This window comes from Rhagoletis pomonella, unplaced genomic scaffold, assembly GCF_013731165.1.
Source record: "Rhagoletis pomonella isolate Grant_MI unplaced genomic scaffold, Rhpom_1.0 Rhpom_scaffold_00011, whole genome shotgun sequence".
NCBI classification, from domain to species: domain Eukaryota; kingdom Metazoa; phylum Arthropoda; class Insecta; order Diptera; family Tephritidae; genus Rhagoletis; species Rhagoletis pomonella.
In genome coordinates, this window is record NW_023458565.1 from 7,085,258 (window position 1) to 7,108,484 (window position 23,227).

The 23,227-nt window shown below is 36.8% G+C and overlaps 2 protein-coding genes across 3 annotated transcripts in view; one reads left to right on the forward strand and one right to left on the reverse strand.

Annotated features, from left to right (window-relative positions):
• Positions 1-11,472: 11,472 nt before the first annotated feature.
• Positions 11,473-17,640, forward strand: LOC118747008. 2 transcript variants are annotated; one of them, XM_036481001.1, is made up of 5 exons: positions 11,473-11,589; positions 14,397-14,682; positions 16,591-16,894; positions 17,074-17,085; positions 17,189-17,640. In XM_036481001.1, the coding sequence occupies exons 2-5, from the start codon at positions 14,440-14,442 to the stop codon at positions 17,257-17,259; spliced, it is 630 nt and encodes a 209-aa protein (XP_036336894.1). In that variant the 5' UTR covers positions 11,473-11,589; positions 14,397-14,439; the 3' UTR covers positions 17,260-17,640. The 2 variants fall into 2 exon arrangements, with proteins under 2 accessions (XP_036336894.1, XP_036336895.1); XM_036481002.1 differs by lacking the exon at positions 17,074-17,085.
• Positions 17,641-19,353: 1,713 nt separating this feature from the next.
• Positions 19,354-23,227, reverse strand: part of LOC118747134 (putative mediator of RNA polymerase II transcription subunit 26) — a 20,364-nt gene continuing 16,490 nt past the window's right edge. Inside the window, exon 2 of the mRNA XM_036481122.1 lies at positions 19,354-19,570. Coding sequence (XP_036337015.1) covers positions 19,354-19,570 — 217 coding nt within the window. The remainder of the gene's footprint in view (positions 19,571-23,227) is intronic.

Genomic DNA, 23,227 nt, shown 5'->3' on the forward strand with positions numbered 1-23,227 from the left:
ACATATGTATGTATATGAACATAAATCTTTAATTTATTTAAAACATTAGAACGCAAAACGAGGTCGCGGCCTTACTCAAAACGCACATTCGCGCGCCTACGCTGTACTCTAAAAATATCAGTCGTATAGTCTCAATAGATAAGCGTCAAATTATTGAATGAACATGCACGTAAATATTTATATTTAAATTTATGAGCGCATTAAACATTTTTCGAGTAAACTATCCATTCGCGAACTGGTGATCACTTTTGATCCTTTAAAGAATTTGATTTTTTTTTACGAAAAATCTTTCATACATGTGTCTGGCTTAATTGGCGCTAACGCTTCATGCAACTTAATTAATTGTGCTTTGTTCTCATACTTAATACAATAAAGGCATACACATACATACATATGTACATATTCATTAACAAGCTGGGCATCAATGCGTGTGGCTATGCTATGAGGAATGTTGATTCACACTTATTATATTAGGGCTAGTGGGGCGTATAGAGGGTATTGACTTTATAATTTTAGCGGCCGCTGAGTCGTTCAAACTTAATAGTTTTAAGTTGAAGGACTTTAATTTTGAGATTTTTTTCACGATATTTCTGTTTAGTTGCTAAGTTCAAAATTTTTTATTCAGTTGTTTTCAAAAATATGTGGCACCATTAAATATATACATACATACATATATATGTACATAGGTATTACTTTAGAACATAATATTAAAAATTTAAAAATTTCAAGGTAAGTGAGGGTCGTAGGTTACTTGCTGGTTGTTGTTGTTGTAGCGGCTTACTTAGCGCTGCCTAGATCGGATTGTCCTTCAATCGTTGTGCTCAAGCGTGTAGGCACAGGAAACATGATGTTTCGACGGCGTCGGACCAGAGAGAGAGCGGTGTTTGGTGACTTGGATTGAGTGTGCATGCTGGACACGCGTTGAAGATGTTGGGATCAAGTCTGGTTAGGTAGAAGTTGAGACGGCTACAATATCCAGATCTCAACAGGGCTAGAGTTACACGGGTGCCTCGAGGCATTTGATGCTCACTCTCGTCCATAAGTGGTGATTGGACACTGATGACGGCATTCACATTCAGACGGGGTTCTTTGTAGATGGTAACAGGTTTATGACCTGTGTGGACCCGGGACTTACAGCGGCTTGTTGTACGTCATGCTGTATCTCATCCTTCAACTCATAGAAGTGACTGGTTAGATGGAGGCTGCGCATAAATGTCTGTTCACGTTACTGGCATCCTACTAGTTAGTAACTGCTTGCTGAGCATGATGTTGTGGTGCCTTACTGGGAGCATCTGGGCTTCACTGTGGTTCACGGTTGTTTTTAAATAAAATAAAATCTGAGGGTTCAGAAACTAAACGGAACCTTTTTTTATGTTGTACTCGACCATAGCTACAATCTACACTAGGTTTTATTTCGGGTGTATTTCATGACCCTTTTTTTTTGTAGCACCGTGTTATCAGCTGAATTCTGATGTAGACCAGTGTACATTTTTCTTTTTAATTGTTTTAAATATTTGAAACACAAATCACTCATTATCAATGATTAGTGGTCGAACGTATCAGTCGAAACTTCTGAGGCATCACTTAAGAGCAATAAGAAAGCGAAAGTCTGCCCGTGGCATAAGAGAATACTACATATCGTCACTACACACGAATAAGGGCGCGCTAGTGTTTTGACGGCGAAAAAAGGCGCGTAAAAAAATTTTGCGAAAAAAGATGCTTATGAAAAAGTTCGGCGAAGTATGCTAAGAGTCTTTGACGCTGAAATTTTTTTATGCGTCTTTTTTCGCCGTCAACTTTTGAGCTCGCGCCTTTATTCGTGTCTAGTGACGATATTCGTATTGGCTCATCATCGCCGATGCGCCTAAACGCACACGATTGTGCATCGTTTGAATTGTCGAGTAGTAGCTTGCTTCAAAGCTTACTGATCGACTTAGAGATATGTATGCATATGTACATATATGTAGTATCAAACGATCCTACATTATGCTTAACTGTTTAGATGGTTCATATAAATTCTCAAAGTGTACCGTTTTTATTACAGTTCCATCTAGGCTATGAATGAATTCGTACGATTCTAATGTGAAATAACGAGACAATTATTATTTACACCCACGTAATTATACACAAAGATGCTATAAATTAACACTAAAAAAATGATAGAAGAGCAAAAAGCATATTTAAAAAAATCTGAATCATAAAAGCTTTTCAAAGTCAATAGATAAATACATACGTGGCTGCTAGCCCTTTTAATTATTTGCAGTTAATGGTATGAGTCGCACTGAAAAGTGAAAAAATAAAAGTTGAATTCGCGATTGGCAAAGTATTTGTACAAAAAGGATATTCATCATAATAAATATCAGACAATCAAACACTCACGCATAGAATTTGAATAAAAGCAATGTGGCTAGAAGAGTCAAAACATACATATGTACATACATACCACAGTAAACCAATGAAAGGTGAAAGCTTCAAAGTGAACATCAACAACAACAACAACTCAATTGTGTGTGGCTAAAGTGCTTGTTGTTGTTATTGTACAGGACAGAAATCAACGAATGCAGCCGAATTGACGTACGACACCACTTACCTAGAAAGGGTTGAACACCTCTGTGTGGCAGCAACTTTCTCTGCTATATCTCTATGCATGTATGTATGTTTGTGTACCTACATTCCTGTTGTTGTTATGCAAGTTGGTCGCCTTAGAAGTTTGACAAGTGGTAAGCGCAAGGATGTTATTTGAACTTTACAGTAAATAACTGGGTGAAACAAAGGAAAGCGGAGAAGCACTTGTTGCTTTTGCAGTTAGCAGCAAAAAAAAAAAATAAAAATTAACTGCATTTTGTGTCCGTTTTTCGCATATAAAACCGTGGCCAAAGGAAATGTAATACCATTTTGGTGTTAACCGCCGCACATACGAGTGATCTAGATTTAATACGAATCGGAAACGGAAGTGCATACGCGGTTGAGTGAAATTCAAATTAAAATGCTTTATAACACGACGTCAAAGCATTTTTGATTATCATCAAAAAAAGAACTAAACTAAAAAATTGGTGAGTAAAAAGTAATAATATTAATAATTTTAATGAAGTAAGTCGCAGCTACATACATAAGTGTATGGCGCAGTGCAATCTTATAAAATTCAAATATGTATTGCGTGAAATTTATGCAAAATTTGATTGCAATCTAAATCGTCGCCATCGGAAATGTGCTTTTTAAATATTCTATTAAATAGTTGGCTATCAGGCAACCTTTTATTCAAAATTCAAATAAAAACTACGAGATTTATTAGTGTCTTTAGGACAACTTTGTAAGCATTTTAAATACAAATAAAAAGTAGTTTTTCACTTAAATCGCTTTTTAAAATATTTAGTAGAATGAGATTTTAAGTAATTTTTTCGAATTTATTTTCCCCTGTTTTAATAATAGTAATAATGTTTTGACGCTTACACTTTTTTTGCAAAGTGTTTGGCCGAGCTTCTCCTCCAATTTGAGGTGTGCGTCTTGGTGTTGTTACACAATTGGAGGGAACATACAGTTTTACGCCGCATCAGAACGGCAAATGGGTGTAATATGACCAGGAAAGAATGTTACTCATACGCCATGTATAAACTATTAATGAAATCATAAAAAAAATTATTACGCATTTTCATTTGACCATTTACAACTTTATTTATCAATAAACTTTCTTCGCTGATAACTTGATGTTTTTGTAAAAGAACAGGCTTTAACACAAACTTAAAGAATTTGCAAAAATCTTTTATTTAAAAAATTTTTCTCTGTTAAAGTTTGCATTTTTTTCATTCACAATGCAAATTTAAAATGAAAATATCTCGCAAAAATTACCTGGTCTAGAAAAACGGTATCCAAAGACGTAATCTGCAACAGAAAATTAAGTTTGCGTGTTTCGGCGTTTTTTTTATTGGTCATTTCAAAACTTGAATTTTTCCTTAATTTTTTGATGAAAAGTAAATATCCGAAAGGGTATGCCTTGCTTGTGAATAAGCCAAGTATTTAATCTTTTAATTGGTGTGTCGGAGGACGGATATGGGTGCAGAAGTCCAAGTTTTTGATCGTCATTCTCCAGGGAGTTGTCAAAAATGTTTCTTGTGCGTCCGGTTTAAGTAGCGCCCGACTTTACTTTGGACTAATGTATGTATGTATGTATGTAAAGATTTTGGCATCGACAAATGTATGTATGTAGACACAATTATTATCACTTTGTTAACAAATTTTATTCTTAATATTTACGAATATGTACTTTTGATTTGTAATAGACTATACAATAACAAATAATTGATTAAGGACCGTTTTCTCAAGTAATCTGCCCTTTAAACACAAATTTTATACTGAAAAAATTTATCTGTCCTTCAAACACATTTTTTCAGAACAAAATTTGTGTTTAAAGGGCAGATAAACTTTAAAACCTACTTGAGAAAACGGCCCTAAAAGTTCATTTCCACCAAACGCTTAACTGCAGTTAAGAGCTCAGATAAGTTACAATAATTTTATCAAGAGGTGATCGGCAACGTTTATCTCTTATTTTTTTCTTTCGTTGGAGTTCCTTGGAGCTGTAATCTCCTTTTTCCAATAGGCATAAACTGCAATTAAGTCTTGGTGGAAATGAACTATAAGCTCCGAACATGACACGACCTTCAGCTGTTTAATGGATGAAATCTATTTCGTATGAAATTTTAGTTTAGTTAGTAAATATTTCGCGATTGGCTTGGTCGAAAAAATTCTAGCCAAGATATTTTTAATTAAATATTCAAAAATTATAATTATCTTTCAATTTTGCACTCATTTGTTTAATGAAAAAATTATATACATATATATATCAATCCAAAGTAACTAGAAAGCCCATGGATTGTGAAATCGTCGAGTATTATTTTCCTGGCCTACCTATCGGGTTGGCAGGTATGAACCGGTAAGTAATGCTGGTAAATTTCACTCATCTGTTTAATAAACAAATCTTATATAAAAATAAATAAAGTTTTATTGTGAATCCGAGGATAAAATGTAGTCAGTGAAAAACTTGGCCTAAATTCCGGTTGGCGAGCTTTTTATATCAAAATACACTGTAAGGAAAATATCAAGTTTTGAAACGACAAAAAACACGCCGAAACACGTGACCTTAAAATTGGGTCGAAGATTACGGATCTGTATACCGTAGATCAAGTCATTTTCCAGCCCTGAAAGTATTCAACGCTGTACCCACTGGTGATTGCAGCGCAATGGAAAGACCTGGTGAAGAAGGATTTGACTTCATTTGGCATTTCGAAGTGGTGTCAGTCAGCACAGAAGAGAAAAGATCAGCGTGCTTTATCGGACTTGACCGATATCACTTTAGTGGTTACCATGTCAAACAAGAAGAAGACCGTTCGTAGGCGGCGGCGAACTGTAGTTTCCTTCCAACATTTGTATAACTACATCGTACCAAAATGTTGGCCTTACCCTGACAAGAACTCATATACATATATATATATGTATGCGATATGCCCTTATTATCGGCATATATATTACAAGCTACGTGACCGTTTTTGCACTATTAGCAATTTTTCTTTTCACACAAATGTTTATTATGTATACACTGCAGTCCCTATTCATTATAGAGGTGGCAGATATTTGCGTACCTGTGACTTTGTTACGGTTACTCAAAAGTCACGGGTAACTGCTGCGACAACTTCCAAAAAGACATCGTGACAGACTGTGACAAAGGAACGGTCGTAATGATGTTTTTGTAGTAGGATTGCGCCTTCCTCAAAATAGCAGCCGCTGTTACGAACTGTGGCTGTGATAAAGTAGAAGTCGCAGTTACATATCGAGAAACTGCGACCAGTTATTTAAGACTATAATTTGTTTAAAGTTGTTGGAAATATTAAAATTTTACACCATTTAAAGCGAGCGTGAATGACCAAAACAAACGCCGAAAATAGTCAGTGATGCCAAATAAATAAATAATGCCCTTAGTTCACTTGGTAAAAGATTCCTGTTTGCAATTCTTTTTGTCATTGTTTTTGTCACAGTCACGGATGAAAATCACTGTGACTGCAAAATTCACAGTTACAAATAACGTTGTTCGTCCAAAGTCATGAGATCGCCCATCTCTAATTCATTACTTAACTAAATAGTTGGTAAATCATATGTAGTGCGCTCAAATAAAATCAACAGTGTATGTATATTAGGGTGGTACAAAAACAGCAAAGTCGGAATTGTAATGCTCTCACCCCTAGGATTGTTCTACATCGAAAAAAGTACACCCATATTTTTTATTCTGAAATTAAAGAAGTCGCTCAAAGTTTTCCATGTATTTTTATGTGGGGGAAAAAACAACTTTTCGTTGAAATGGTTGAGAATTCTGGAAAATCAATATTCTTTGATCGGAAAACTCTCTTCAGGAGACTTGCAATAATAATACCCAATTATTTATTTAATCATTTTCTAATACTAACGATTTTTTATTGAACGCCCGTTTGCATTGTTCGGTGTTTTTGTGGGTTTTTGGCGGACCTATAAATTATAGTTGCGATGAAAAAATGATTAAATAGAAAATTGGGTATTATTACTGGGAATCTTCTGCAGATAAACAGAAACAGAAGAACGTTGGAAAATATTGATTTTTAAGAATTCTATACCATTTCTACGAAAAGTTGTTTTTTCCCCATATAAAATACATGGAAAACTTTGGGCGCTTTGAGCGACCTCTAAATATTTTTTGTTTTCATAATAAAAACAAGGGGTATATTTTTTCGGTATAGAACAATCCTAGGGGGTGAGAGCATACAAATTTCGACTTAAGTTTTCACCTGCATTTTTGGACCACCCTAATGTATATTCATAAAAGTGATTTTAATTAACTGTCAGTTGATTTGCACTTTTGTTGGAAGTAAATTCTCATATTTAAGTATGTAATGTACATACATACATACCTATACCTATGTACGTTTGTATGCACAAAGTAACTTGTAAATAAATTACATCAAACGGCATCTTTCACACAAATAACGTGAAACCACTTGTTAAATGAATCGGACCTAAGCGGCCCTTAGCAGTTTCTTCCGGTTCGTACGGCTTTCCGGGGCGGCTTAGTATAAACTACAGTGAATTAATTTTAATTTTTCCTTCTGTTGATCTGCATTTAAATAGTTGAGAATAATAATATACAAACACACATAAATACTTATATGTTTAAAAAAAAGTAGTAGTGGAATTTAAATTATAGAAGCGTGCAACAAAATGCTGTAAGATAAAGTCGCATGTCACACAACGTATGGATTTCACATTTGCCTATGCTTATCAGCAAGTACCTATATAATCTCATTCATAGCAATAATTTGGTATCTATTTCCAATTTTTTTTGCTCGTGCGATTAATAAAATATTCGGCAATCAGGGCAGTTTCGCTAGTGAACCTAATCGCAACTGCTTCTAACTGGTTAAATGACAATTTGACATTAATGATAAGATTTCTCAAGTCTCGTGTAACAACAAAAATACATAATTAAGCATGTCACAGCTGCCCGTACATACATACATACAAGCTTTCCAACTGACAAGCGGTTAATTGGTCTCTTGAAAGTACCACATATCGGTGAGCAAAATAAAGGAGAAGGGAATCATTTTGGCTAGGCGCTTCTTATCACTAGAATAAAAAGTAAATTTGATTATGCTTATTGACATGCTTATGTACAATGCACAAATCTCAGCTGGGAGGTGAGGTTACACGCTCCAGACAACACAAACAAGGGTGGTGAACTAAAATTATACATTGCCACTAAGCAACGACATCACAAAAGCTACCCAAAATGGGTTATCAATATATGTACAAGTTTATAAATATTCAAATAGCTTTAAACCACTAAAATCGCTTCAATGTGTAATTTATAATATGTGATAATATGATATACATAATATGCAATTTAGCAAGGTGTAACTTCTTAGTTTTTTAGTGGTTATTTGTAGGCATTCATCAATAATTGTCTTTATTCTATTTAGTCGCCGTAAAGCAAGGACCGCAATAGTTATGGTGGTAGATTTAACGGTGGTAATTTGACTTTAATCCCTGGTGTCTCCGAATGACTTCACTTGACGATTTTTAATAATAACTCGACTCCAGGGCCACCCTGCGGTTCTCTTGCAATACATAGTACGCAGAAGTTCACGTAAGTGGGAAAAACTTTTGACTGCCGTTCACCTGGGAGTGACCAGAGCGAGCTAAAGTGAGAAGGCGTAAAACTTCGCGTGTGCTGGGTTTGGGTCCCGCAACGTTACAACCCCGTCCAATGAAAACGAACAAACAGCCTCGGATGAGACCCCCTTTTTCTGATGACGACCACGGACGGGTTAAAGGACAATGGTTTGAGGGTATGCACCTGGAATGTCCGGACCTCTAATGCGGAAGGTGCCTCGGGCCGACTGGTTGATGTCCTCGGGAAGACAAATGGTGTCAAAGAGAAAGATGCTCAGTATGCTTTGAAATTTCATCATGAATAGACTTACTAACGAGCAACGCTTGCAAATCATTGAATTTTATTACCAAAATCAGTGTTCGGTTCGAAATGTGTTTCGCGCTTTACGTCCGATTTATGGTCTACATAATCGACCAAGTGAGCAAACAATTAATGCGATTGTGACCAAGTTTCGCACTCAGTTTACTTTATTGGACATTAAACCAACCACACGAATGCGTACAGTGCGTACAGAAGAGAATATTGCGTCTGTTTCTGAGAGTGTTGCTGAAGACCGTGAAATGTCGATTCGTCGCCGTTCGCAGCAATTGGGTTTGTCTTATTCGACCACATGGAAGATTTTACGCAAAGATCTTGGTGTAAAACCGTATAAAATACAGCTCGTGCAAGAACTGAAGCCGAACGATCTGCCACAACGTCGAATTTTCAGTGAATGGGCCCTAGAAAAGTTGGCAGAAAATCCGCTTTTTTATCGACAAATTTTGTTCAGCGATGAGGCTCATTTCTGGTTGAATGGCTTCGTAAATAAGCAAAATTGCCGCATTTGGAGTGAAGAGCAACCAGAAGCCGTTCAAGAACTGCCCATGCATCCCGAAAAATGCACTGTTTGGTGTGGTTTGTACGCTGGTGGAATCATTGGACCGTATTTTTTCAAAGATGCTGTTGGACGCAACGTTACGGTGAATGGCGATCGCTATCGTTCGATGCTAACAAACTTTTTGTTGCCAAAAATGGAAGAACTGAACTTGGTTGACATGTGGTTTCAACAAGATGGCGCTACATGCCGCACAGCTCGCGATTCTATGGCCATTTTGAGGGAAAACTTCGGAGAACAATTCATCTCAAGAAATGGACCGGTAAGTTGGCCACCAAGATCATGCGATTTGACGCCTTTAGACTATTTTTTGTGGGGCTACGTCAAGTCTAAAGTCTACAGAAATAAGCCAGCAACTATTCCAGCTTTGGAAGACAACATTTCCGAAGAAATTCGGGCTATTCCGGCCGAAATGCTCGAAAAAGTTGCCCAAAATTGGACTTTCCGAATGGACCACCTAAGACGCAGCCGCGGTCAACATTTAAATGAAATTATCTTCAAAAAGTAAATGTCATGGACCAATCTAACGTTTCAAATAAAGAACCGATGAGATTTTGCAAATTTTATGCGTTTTTTTTTAAAAAAAAGTTATCAAGCTCTTAAAAAATCACCCGTTACATGGATGTCTCTAGATCAAAAACCGAGAAACCAAATCGACCATGTTGTGATAGATGGAAGGCACGCAAGGCAGTGTTTTAGATGTACGTACACTCCGAGGTCCAAACATCGACTCGGACCACTATCTTGTTGCAGCCAAGATACGCACCGCCTCTGTGCATCAAGCAATGTGCGCCAACAATGCAAGGAAAGCTTAGTGTTGAAAAGTTGCAATCGCAACAGATGGCCAATTTATTCGCCCCTCGACTATGACACCTGCAATCTGAGAGCACTCTTCAACAAAGCGACATAGGCGAGCAGTGGAACTACATTTCCCGCTCGTTAAATACCGCCGCCGAAGAAGTAGAGGGTTAGGCGACTTACGGAAGGTTTCAATACCAGGGCGAACTCCTGTAAGAACAACAATGGCGACTTAGGAACTGATGTCCAGAACACACTTAAATTATGGAGGGAATACTTGTCCACCCTACTTAATGGTTTCAGTGCTGAAAGTAGTGGAGAAACCGAACCCGAGCCCCCAGCCGATGACGATGGAGTCGGTGTCCCACCGTCTGACTATGACGAGGTACGAATAGTGATTACGCGGCTGAAAAACAACAAAGCGGCTTGAACTGACGGCCTGCCAGCTGAGCTATTTAAGTACGGCGGCGAGGAGTTGATGCCCGATGACTGGAATTTAAGTGTGCTCTGCCCAATCCACAAGAATGGCGATCCCGCCAGACGCACCAACTACCGCGGGATCAACCATCTAAGCATAGGTTTCAAGGTCTTATCGACTATGACTACAAATATACAACTTAACAGCTGATAGTTTAAACTCGGTTTAACCCAGCCAGATTGGGCGTATAAACTTAGTTTAAACTAGGTTTAAATTTGACTGAAAAACTGCACACTGAGTTTGAACTTAGTTTAAACGACAAAAAGAGTTAAAATCGCACTGAAAAACTAGCCCTATATGTACCATAACGAAGATGTTTTCGAATAGATCGGTCCTGGTTCACTTACGAGAAAATAGGATCACACATATGCTAATCTAGGAAAAATGCTTCCTACGTGCCAAATTTCAAGCAAATTGGACCATAGATAACACCCAGAAAACGCAAAGGGGGATAAATAAAAAATCTTTAGTATTAAAAAATGGTTAAATAATCAATAAGGTATTGTTATTGGAAGTATCTTGAAGAGAACCGGAGTCTTCCGATCAAAAAATATTCATTTTCAAGAATTCCATATCATTTCTACGAAAAATGTTTTTTCCCTATATAAAATACACGGGAAACTTTGAGCGCTTTGAGCGACCTGTAAACGTTTTTTGATTTCAGAATAAAAAATTGAGGTCTATTTTTTCGATATAAAACAATCGTAGGGGGTGAGAGCATTAAAATTCCGACTTTACTAATTTTGGACCACCCTTATGTACATACATAAATTTGAAGTTATTTATGTGGGTGTGAGGTGCATATACATAACTACATATAGTACAAATACGTGCAAAGGTGTGCAAATCTACGGCCTATCAATTTACTTATGACCTGCTAAACTTAATGTTATTATATGTAGTTACATTCATACATACATACATACATACATACATCTAGCTACATACATTCTCTACAAATGTATTTGTAGGAGATGTTTCGATTGTGATTTTGTATTCGATTTGATTACAAATTATTTGTGATAGTACCTGTTGCTTTAGTTGATAATGCTGTTGTTGATAGAGATGTCATCATTACGTTCACCACTATAAAGTGTTCAGCCAGACATACTGGTGATTTATTTCGCTTTCATTGCTGGTGGTGCAAACAGTTTAGCCTCATACTGGGAACAAGATGTACATATAAGTGCAACTGTTGTGGACAAAAGTGTAAATAAGGAATAAACGGATCCTGTTGCATTACATCAAAATGTAAGTGTAACGGTACGGACTTTTGAGAAAAAATCACGAAAGAAGAAGGATCGAAATTTCAAAGTTCTGGGCGCGAATCGCGGCAGTCGATATCGAATTTAACTCGTAACGAAATTAGATTTTGAAATCACGGCATTCGACAGCGAGTGTGCTTCGTCTTTATAAATTTATGTTGAGGAGAAAACAGCTGCCATTTTATTAGATTTGATTCGAAACGACTAATCATTTGATCACAAATGCTGCGATTCAGACACTGATCGTTAAAACCAGTTTGGTGAAGTGAGTTTTTATTAGTGACATTCGCCAATGGTAGTATATATTTTTGAGCATGTTACGTCATATGCTAGTTTAGATTTTTCGAAAAAGTGGGAAAAATTTATTAAAACAAAACAGCAGTGATGAGCATGGTTTAGTTCTTCTTTCAACTGAAAGTAGTGAGGTGGCTACATGACGAGCGGTAAGTCGGCGCCTGGAGAGCTGTCCTCTGGTGAAGCTCTAAGCTCTACTACGAGTCATCAAGCGATCATTCGCAGCAAGACCCTGTGAAAAAGTGCTGGAATCACCGAAATAGTTTTAAGTCGTACTGCATGGGTTTTTATTAAGTAATGCCCACTCAGGTCTGCCGCGAGGATCGATGATTTGTTTTTAATCAGATAAATAAGCTCGGTGCCTAGACGTTAGTTATAAACCTTTACCTTTCTAATGCGAAAGCGGAAAATTCCAAACTTTTTTATTTCGCTTGAGGAGCTAACCGGTCTAATGTGGTCCAAAAATGCATGTGAAAAAATAGTGTCATAAATTTAATGCTCTCACCACCTAGGACTCTTCTATATGAAAGAAAATATACCTCCGTGTTTTTTTTTTTGAAACCAAAATATATTTACAGGTTGCTCAAATCGCTCAATGTTTTTCATGTATTTTATATGGGAAAAAACATTTTTCTTAGAAATCGTATATAATTCTTGAAAATCAATATTTTCCGATCGGAAAACTTTGATTCTCTTCAGGAGACTTCTAATAAAAATTCCAATTTTTTATTTTAAAATTGTTTAATACTAACGATTTTTTTGGATCCCCCACTGCAATTTTTTGGTTACCAGGGGACCTATAAAAATAGATAATGTTAAAAAATGATTAAATATACAATTAGGTATTATCAATGGAAATCTCCTGAAAAGCAACAGAATTTCTACGAAAAAATGTTTTTCACACATACTTAAAACACATGGAAAATTTTGGGCGCTTTAAGCAACATCTAAATATTTTTTGATTAAAAAAAAAGACAGGGGTACATTTTTTCAGTATAGAGAATATAAAAATTCCGACTTTACTTTTTTTTTTGGACCAACCTAATGTACACACGTGCAACGAAAAATATCACCACACATTTAAGTTTAAATAAATATTTTCAAAACAGTTCATTGAAATAATAATGCATGTAACCTTTGCATCCGTATACCGGACCCCCAAAGAATTTTAAGAGATGTTTTGAAAGATAATAATCACGGGCTGCAAACGGCCCATAATAAGGGCTATAGTTTTTGCACAAAGTTTGAAAATTGGGTATATATGGTTAAAAAATAAACATTAAATAAAGAAAAGAAAAATAGCCAATACTTGATAAAATGTCGTGACCTTGATCTTTTTCCACCACTATACATGTGGATATTTATATTTGATCTCAATAACAAAGCTTTTAATTTTAAAATTTAAAGGATTTGTCCAAGGCGAATTTATATAAGGTGGTGTTACTAGCTCAGCTGATTTTGTGTATGTGTTTCGCCGCACGGCTTCTGATATTAAATTGAAAAATTTTGTTTGAATTTCTACACACACTCTTACAGATTTTGACAGTTTATGCCGCCAAAGCAAAAACAAAATACATGTAAATTTTTGTTTTTGTACTCCTGCTATACCCTTATATTAATTCGCCTTGGATTTGTCATTTCTTTGTAATATTTATATACTTTAGAGCAAAGAAATTGAACCACTTCATAAAATGCTTAACAGTGCACAAGAGAGAAGACAACCGCGTATTAGATGCGATCAAGAAATGGGCGTGTGTGAAAAATAGACTAATTTGTATTTAATGCGAGCTTAAGGTGGCATAATACGGTAATTAAAAGCAAAAAAAAAATATATATATATAAAACTAGCAAATACGCGGCGCCTTTAGAGTATTTCTGTGTTGTTACTCCCTCTTCATACACACATTTATCTTAGAGGCGCAATATTACTTTTATAGATTCTCAAACCCCGTTACGTTTACTGTAAAACTTTAACAACTTTTAACTGACGATGCAGTGAAAGGCTTAAGTCATAGGCCACGTGCGGTAATGTGCACATACCTACATACTCATGCATACATATGTACGTACGTAAATTTTATGCAACGTGAAAGACGTCAAGTGCTGAAATTTTCACACTTGTTGAACTTAAGGTTTCAACTTACAAGTTTAACGGTTGTTGTATGAAATTGGAAACCCTTGGTGAGATATTAAATGGGTTAAGCAACAAAGCGTAGGCGTCACTGAGCAATAACTTTCAAGAACTGTTAAGTGAATAAAATTCTAATTTCGGCCGCGAGGCGTTGGAATTTAGCTATGGAAAAAATGAAAAAAAAAACAAAAACAAAGTATATTTAAGGGCGCGCAAACCTGCTAATACGTCATCGTTGTTTCTCTGTTATTGAAATTCAATGCTTTCATTGAAAACTCATCCATTTTGTTTGTTTTCTTGTATGTACTTCAATTACCTGCGTATACTAATGTACTTATTTTTGTTTTTTCTTTTATTTTCGTTTGCAGCATATTTACACTGTCGCGCTTAACAATTCTTGCCCACAGCAAAATGACACATCAACGCACCTCAGCTGCACTGACAGCAATCAACTATCATCAGATATGGTTCGCATTATTTGTGTCTATTATGTGGTTGGCGCACGACGCATGCGCCTTGCCCGTTGTTGGTAGCGTCAATACGCTGACGGGTGGCATGCCACGCCATGGCACACGTCAACAGATTGAGATGCAACAATTATTGCTGAACGAATTGCTGAACAATGTTAATGATGATACACTCTACAATGAACTGGTGAGTCTTCACTTGGTTTTGATATGAGTTTATATTTTTATAATCGGAATGACACATAGTGTCAAAGGTACATACACATCAAACAGTGGTGGTCCAAACGTTGCACGGCTGTACTGCAACCGGAAAGATCTTTTGAATCCTTAAAAGAGTCTCTAAACGAGAACGCCCAAGATACCTTCCGGGGTTCTTAATGAATCTTAAAATGCCCGGTAATCTTTTTACCAGTTAGATACCAAGAAAGTAGATAGCTTGATTTAATTTATATATAATGGAATAATATCCTTCCTGTTAATGGCCGCATACCGCTTCCCAGTACTTATTGCGTTCAGAATGGTTCCACTCTATTATGACTATCGCAGAGGAGGCCTATTTAGATTACAAAGTCAGTAAAGCCAAATCGTCAGGGAATCGCTGACGAAACAAATTAGGTGTCTAAGGTTTATATCTCCCAAATCGTCAAGGTCACTAAAGAACGGAGACTCCAGAAAGGCAATCTGCTTGACAAGTCGCACAAATAGGGAGAAGACGAAGAAATGTCTCTCCCACTTAGTGCATGTGGCACATGCAAACAAAACGAAATAGAAAACATGTTGTCTATGTGTGCGTGTCAATCGCGGACTGAAATGACCGAGGTAAACTCGAACTCTCTTCCCCCTCTTATCCACACAAAACCAGTTTTGGGCGGACTGAGCAGTCCACTGTGCGGAGGCCCATAGTTTTTGAAATTTATACAGCATCTAAGGCACTCCGAGCATTCTGCGTACTTTCCTATATGGCAGTAATCGGCGACAGTCCAGCACAAATTTTTGATTTAAGAGATGCCGTCTACTGCCTCACTCGGTCTCTGCCTTTAGAAGATCTAAAAAGTCATTCGGCGCTGTCCGGATTGCTCCGCTAAATCAGATCATACTTATACTCTGTTCTTTGCTGAGTCGATTAAGATTAGAAGCCTTAACCAAGGCAGGCCACCATTCTGTAGGCGCCTCAGAATTTCGGTTTGCTTGTACAGTCTTGTTTCTTCTGGTAAATAGAACAAGTTCCACTTTCTCCAAAATGACGGAGCGGCCACAACGCGTGGACTATCTTTACACACCTCTCTCTGCAGAAAGTCGCACAGAGTTTGCGGATCTTGTCCCTGTCCGCGATAGGTACATCATCCACATCAACGACAACCTTGGCGCTTCCCCATTCCGTCTCGCACAAAGAGAGCACACGGTTAAGTTCTAAAGAAGTGACGAGAGCACGCCACATTGCGGTGTGACCCTTGTCACATGTCTTGAAGCCGAGTTCCCACCGACACTTGCGGTGATCATCCTGCCTTACGTACTCCAGTTGAGAATAGTTCACCGCTAGGCCTCTCAAGGCCTCTGAATTTATATTGTTAAAAGCTCCCTCAATGCCTAGAAATGCTGCAAGACAATAGTTCTTGTAACTTTTAAATAAAGCTGAGCCGGCTATGTAGCGCGGTCTCCGTGGACTTGTCCTTTAGATAATCATGATTATTTTAGACAGTAACCGACTGTCAATGGTGAAAGTACGTAGTTACTATTTATTCTTTCTAGACTCTGGATTTGTGTTTGAAGCCTTACCCTTTCTGCGAACTTGCTGGGAAATTTGTGTCCAGGAGAAGTTCTACTGTTACCATTCCCGTTATGGTGCAGGCACCGTCTTGCTTCCGCATAAACCCGATCGAATTTTCTTAACATTTTACACTACTGAGACCAACGATTTTGCTTTATAACAAATTTTATAAAAAAAATATTTTTATGGGTATTCGTTATGGGTAAAATTGAGTAAGTTTACGAGGTTTTCGTGGTTACGAGACATTTACCTGCATAGATGAATGCCACTATTGTACCTCCTGATGTCCCTTTGTTTCTTAATTTTTTTTATTTTTTGTGATTTTAGAAAAAATACCAACGCCAACAGCCCAACTACCTAAGCAAATGGCCAGGCTTGCGTGATCTTTTGCTAATTCCGGATTATGGCGAAGATGTTGGCGATGATTCTGGGGCTGCTGATGACAGCTATGAGGCGGCAAATACGCGCTTTATTGAACGTCTACGACAATTAGCCGCAAATGCTGTTGATGGCATAGATGATGCACGCGCTGATAGTCAGTCCTTTGGGCCACCCACTATGCCACTGAAGAAGAAACCTCATTCAGCGCCGGCTGCATTTAAAGATCATGGCATTAAGAAGAACATACAATGTAAGTAGTACATCTTTACCCTCCAATTATGCATGTATGGACATAATTATTAACAATTGTACTGTTGTATTGCATTATCTCGTGGCGTCTGGATCATTCCGATTACATGCTAATTACCATATTATTCATCCTGGGAACTCATCCGTACATTTCTTGCATGCTTCACGCGCCTTGTGCAGTACACAAACAATGTAAGAAGTGTACCGACAAATTTAAATACTGTGCGAAATCTAAATCTATGAAAATTTGAAGCTTACAAAATTAATTTCGTTAAATTTTTGCTTTCCTTCTCAGATATGTCTCCTTGTCATTTTAAAATCTGCAACATGGGACGCAAAAGAAATGCTCGCTTCTTTGAGGACTAAGCACCTAGGTTAGGCGGACAGCCTATCTACAAAACTGCATACAAATTTCTGGCCGGCCGATGCTACTTAATAATACCTACAGAGCGCAGCTAAATACATTCATACATTCATACATACATACGTACATAAATGCACAAATAAAGAAATTTGTTGGTTAGTTGATATTTATGTATTGACATAAGTTTAGTAAAAAGGTAATAGATATCACCATTTCAGGGTTGGGGAGACGAACAAGAAAGTATTTACAAACACACATGTAATTCAAATAAATTCATTCACACACAGATTTAAATTAGGCAACCGACAAGCGGTAGATGGCATGAAATATTGTGCTACTTTAAACATAAAAGTATTTGTTGTCTCTTCAAAAATATAGTTTTAGTTTTATTTAATATACATACATACTTACATTTATACATATTTATTAAAATTTAAATTAGCGTGAATTGTTAGCTATAAATATTGAATATTGAAAGAATACAATATACTATGAGTACATACAAGAAAACGATCAACTATTGACTATTTACTCCAGAAAATATTTAATACAGATTCATATACACTACATTTTGACTATTTATTTTTTTATTACTCAATTTTAGCTATTATTTTTTATTAAAAATATAGTTCATTCTATAACAAATACCACATACATAAGTCCAAATTTCAAACTTTGTACAAAAATAAAAAAAAATATATACAAAGTTCAATCAGTTTGGATATACCGCATACGGTTTTATAATAATAATAATAGTAATACCTAATATTGGCGCGTACACTTTTGGTAAGTGTTTGGCCGAGCTTCTCCTCCGATTTGTGCTGAGCGTCTTGTCCTGATATTGTTTCACAAAGCGGAGGGACCTACAGTTTTACGCCGCCTCCGAACGGCTAATGGATATTATAAGAAGCTTTTTCATGGCAGAAGTATACTAGGAGGTTTGCCATTGCCTGCCGAGGAGCGACTGCTGTTAGAAAACCCTTTTTCTAATTTATATCTTGCTCGGACCAGCGCCGCCAGTTTTATAGCCCATTCATGTTTAGTAAAATTCGACGAAATTTCAAGACCCTACCCCAGTGTTGCCGTTGTGCGACTAAAGGGGCAATTTGACCCTTTTTAAGCGCCAATAACCTTTGACCCGACTCCCTTTTCAGAGATTTTTTTAGGAAATATTAACAGAACCATGCTGCTAAAAAATATTTCCTCCCAAAAGTACTAAAAAATGCCCAATTCTTAATACTCCCGGGGAGCTATTTCTCCGGGAATTGGTTTCTCCCTAGAAAGAAATCCTCCAATAGAAGGAAATTCGAACTTCGAAAAAGCTGTTTGACACTTTTTTGAGAGCTCAACGCCATTTAATATAAAAATCCGCAGGAAATTTTTATTCATGATAGAAGGAAAGGGAAAAGAGAGAAAACTCCCAGAGGGTTTCTGTTCAGAATCGGCCTGTTATTCTTTTGCTAGTAAAGAAAAGCAAAAATAATATGCTATGTGACCCTTTTTTTCGTCAATGACCCCTTTTTCGCGACTTTCTGAAAATTATCAACGGCAACACCCTAATTTTATTCGTTTTTATGAGAAATATGAAGATTTTTTAAAGGTCATTTAGAGGTCGCGATCTGTCGATTTAGGTCAGAAAATTCGATATTGTAGATTTATGAATTTTTGAATGACTATTTTTGATTCGATTTCAAAGATCGAATATGATCTAAGAAGAAGATATATGTGCCTTCAAAATGGTATATAACAGTCTATTGTCGGCTTGGCTTGTTGGGATTTTTGATCGGGTAAAATAAAAAAACCCATATTCCTCTTAATTTTGTAAATTTTGACCATCGATGAATTCCACAATTTCGAAATATCTGCTATCTAAATTTAGATATAGTTTTAAATAAACTGACAGCTCATTTATTGCAAACGCTTAAAAATTGTCGAAGTTAGACGACTTTTCCTAAATATTTAACTATGCTGAATTGCTGTGCAACTTCTTCTCTTCGACCGCAGCTATCAATATTGCATGCCGGTCCATGAAGACGGTTATCTCTTCGAATTTGCTCTGTAGCCCGTTACAGTTGAAGTGTAGGAGCTTCGTGTGCCTAGGGAGAGTTATTGTCATGCGCGGTGTGAGTGAAGTGTGTTGTGATGTACAGATCGTTGGAGGAACCAGGAGTTGTTAGCGGCGGCGCGTGGGTGGTAGTGCGGTTGTGTCTGTAGTGTGGTCTGTTGTGGTTGTGGTGTGGTCTATTGTGTTGTGGTGCTGTTGTGTTTGTGTTGAGCTGCTCAGGCGGACTTGGGTGTGTGGTGGAGGCAGCTCTGTTTGAGAACGAAGGGACCGCATATGATGTGGTCCACTATCGATGAGTCCTTAAGCGTGATAAGACTCCTAGGTGACTCCACCCGTTGCAAGTATTACATTTGACTTAGGTGGAGTTGTAGTGAAGTCGTCTCTGGCAAACGCAGCAGGTGTAAGTTTCTGGCCCAGGGTTTGACTCGATGCCAGCCCTGAGCAGAAGGGTACGGAGCAGATGTAGCCCCAATATCGAACAGCGTTTGATGGATTTCGCCGACCTAAACGGGATAACGATGTTGCATAGTTAGTGTTAACCAGATATTGAGTAACGGGTCCTTAGTGTAAACTTTGGAAGTCGTAAGCTGCTTGAACTGGACGCAAAAGAATCGTTGTTGACCCCTCTATGGAAAATGGTGACTAGAAACTTACAACTACGACAACAACAACAAAAAGTTCGATCTCTAGTCCGAGCACCACTTTATGTTAGATTCAATTTAAGTCGGATCAAATTTTGTATTTTAATATTTTTTTTTTATAAAAGTATAGCTCACTATCTAACAAAAACTATGTAAATATATACTTCAAACTTTGGGCAAAAACTAAAAAGCTCAGCAAAAATGCATCCAAGTTTTCGACTTTGTAATCAGATTTTTACGTAGTTTTATAGCCCATTAAATTTGAGTATAATAAACTTACTTTCACTATGTCGTCAAAGAAGTGAAAACATAATAGGTCCAATCCCGTATTCCTCGGACTAAAACTAGTAAAATTGTCAAAAAATAAATATTCGCTCAGAGCGGGAGAGTACGCTGAAAAGTACGGGATCGCTTTCTAGTAAAAAATGGTAATTTCTTACAAGTTCAACATAACCTCCAAATTTTATATGTAAATATTTGCTTATTTTGTATGTAAACACGCTTTACTCACACATGTAAATAACCAAAAATACTTTGGAATTTATTAGAATCAACCCACCATGCAAAACATGAGAAATAGGCAACGATCGTCAATGGCAACAAATTGGCGACTCACCGATTTATTGCTGTGGTGACAAGTCGGCAACATCACTTCGTTTATGACAATTTTGAATAAAAATGTTCTCAAAAATTCCGAAACTTCTGAATATGGCGTCAATAGTATTGGCCAAAGCATCTAAATTATGCCCAAGGACAAGATTGCAGAAATAGGAAGCCTTACAGCGAGAAAATGAATTAATTCCCATTGTAAGTTGCGATTTGGTATACAAAAAAATAAATGAAGTCTTAAAAAGAATAAAATTATTCCAAATATCGCCTGAAGCGATAAGAAAAGGACTCATTCAGGTAATAAGAAAACGACTCGCCCAGGCGAGTTGCCTTCGGCGGACGTTTTAGAGCGACCGGTAATAGGAAATCGATTCGAAGGCAATATTACCGGCAATAAATTTGTTTCCGAGGGCGACACGTTTTCTTATTGCCGGCAACACAAATTGTTTGGTGGGAACAATTAATTGAATACTTTTCAACATGCATTAGCAGAGTGCACTTTTCCTTTGTTTACAATTTTGTTGTCAAACACACTACAGCTGATCGTTTGACACATTTACCAGGAAAAAATCTTCGGGCTAAAACTGGTAATTTCTGACAGAGAGAGGACCTTATTTACGCTCTTTTTTGTCCTCTCACTACTCAGAGGACTGAGTACGGGATCGATTTTCTGTAAATTCTGACTAATTCTGACTAGTCCGGACTGGTATGGGATTACAACTAATGTCAAATGGGGCTAAAAAAGTTTCAATTGATTCATTTAGATCAGAATAGGTCTTCGGTCGTGTACATGCGCTGCTAAAGTGGCTATTTGGAAGTTTCTGACCCATAATAAGAGTGTTCGCTATGCAAAAAACTTGTACAAGTTGGTACCAATTGTTACCAAATAGTGTTCTTATGGCCAAAAACTAGACAAACTTGCAAGGAGAGAGCACAATTTTGACATTTCATTTGGAGCGGAAGAATTTGCAAGCAGGATTTTGGCACACGGTTGCATTTTTGTCAACAATAATTTGAATAGAGAGGTTCGTTAAATTTAAAAATGAACATTCTTGTTGCGATTTGCTAATGAAAGAAGTTTGTAAACATTTGCTTATTCAATTAATTTAATTAATTCCAAACATTTGAAAGGTACTCGGCTGAAAAGGCTGTATTCGTAATCGGAACGCAGTCGACACCACTGTCGATATGGTAAATCCGACAGTTAAGAAAAAGCATTCGCTTGTTTTTATTCATACGTCCCATTGTTAAAAAAAAACTTTAGTTTAATTTAGAATATTATTGATTATTATTTTCTGCAGGGTTACCACCTATTTAAAAATTAAATTCAATTAGTTTAAATGAATAATTACAATATGGGTAAGAAACGAAATAGAAGCGAAAAAGATGCATTTCTAAACTACATGTCTCAGAGTTGCCACCTATTTACAAAATCAAATTTTACCTGCATTAAAGGAATTGGAACATGTATCACAATATGAGTGACAGACGAAAGAAGTTAAATAAGGTTGTAGTTTGAAAATATTTTGAAGAGCGTTGCCACATGTTTGAAAAGTCAAATTTAATTAAATTATACACGGGTTAAAAAGTCAAACGCTAGAGTGTTTAGACATCTTGAATATGTAGACTTTCCTGAGGCGTTTGAAGAGTGTTGCCACCTGTTTTAAAAATAAATTTAAATACAATTATATTATAAGTTAAACAAGTTATTACAATTAATAGAAAGAGTCTTGAAAGGACTTTATTTCTAGATATAGCAGGATTTCCAACTGCTGAAAACTCAAATTCAACGTGAATTATGGGAATAAGTAAATTTAAATACATATGTATATATCACAATATCGGTGGCAAACGAAAGAGGGTCAAAAAGGTTGCAAAATGTTTAAAAATGCCATCAATTGAATAATTCCAAGGTATTACTACAATATGGGTATCGATCGAAATGTTTTGAAAAGGCTTCGTTTTTAAACTACTTGTCCCTCTTGCATGCCTCCTATATAAAATCTCAAATTAAATTCAGGGGATAAGTTAATTGAAAAAGTATCACAAGAGGAAGGTTTAAGAAAGTTTTACTTTGGAAATATTTTAAGATGGTAAAAAAAAAATTTAATCTCCTGTTTTTGGGATAATTTAAGTATGTAGAATTTTATTGAAATAAATTACACCTAATTTAGCAGGCAGAAATTTCATACACTCAGTGAAGCGGGGGACTCCCGTGTTAAAGAAAAATTACCACCGCATGTCGGTGACGTTGCCGTTGGTTCTCTCTCTCTCCATGAACAGCAATTTCATATGTTGATACGGACGGCAGGTATGCCCGTCGGTGGCGGGTTGAGCTATTAAAATTGAAATGTATGAAAGTGGTCGAGCAATGAGCGGCATTTCGAACTAAGTCTTATGTAGAGAAGTGAAATAGGGCAATTTTTTTCAGTATATAGAAATACCAAGTATTTTTTTAATTTAATGTTTAGACAATTTATACATTCCCACGACAGCCGGTTCTACGTACCGGAATGACTCGGGTTTCACCCGACCAAGGGCTGTTGTTTCGGCGATCTAACCCCGTTTAGGTCGGCGAAGTATCTCAGAAGTTGTCCGTCCATAGGGCAACATTCACTACGCATTCTCCTACTCAGGGCTGGCATCGAGTCAAAC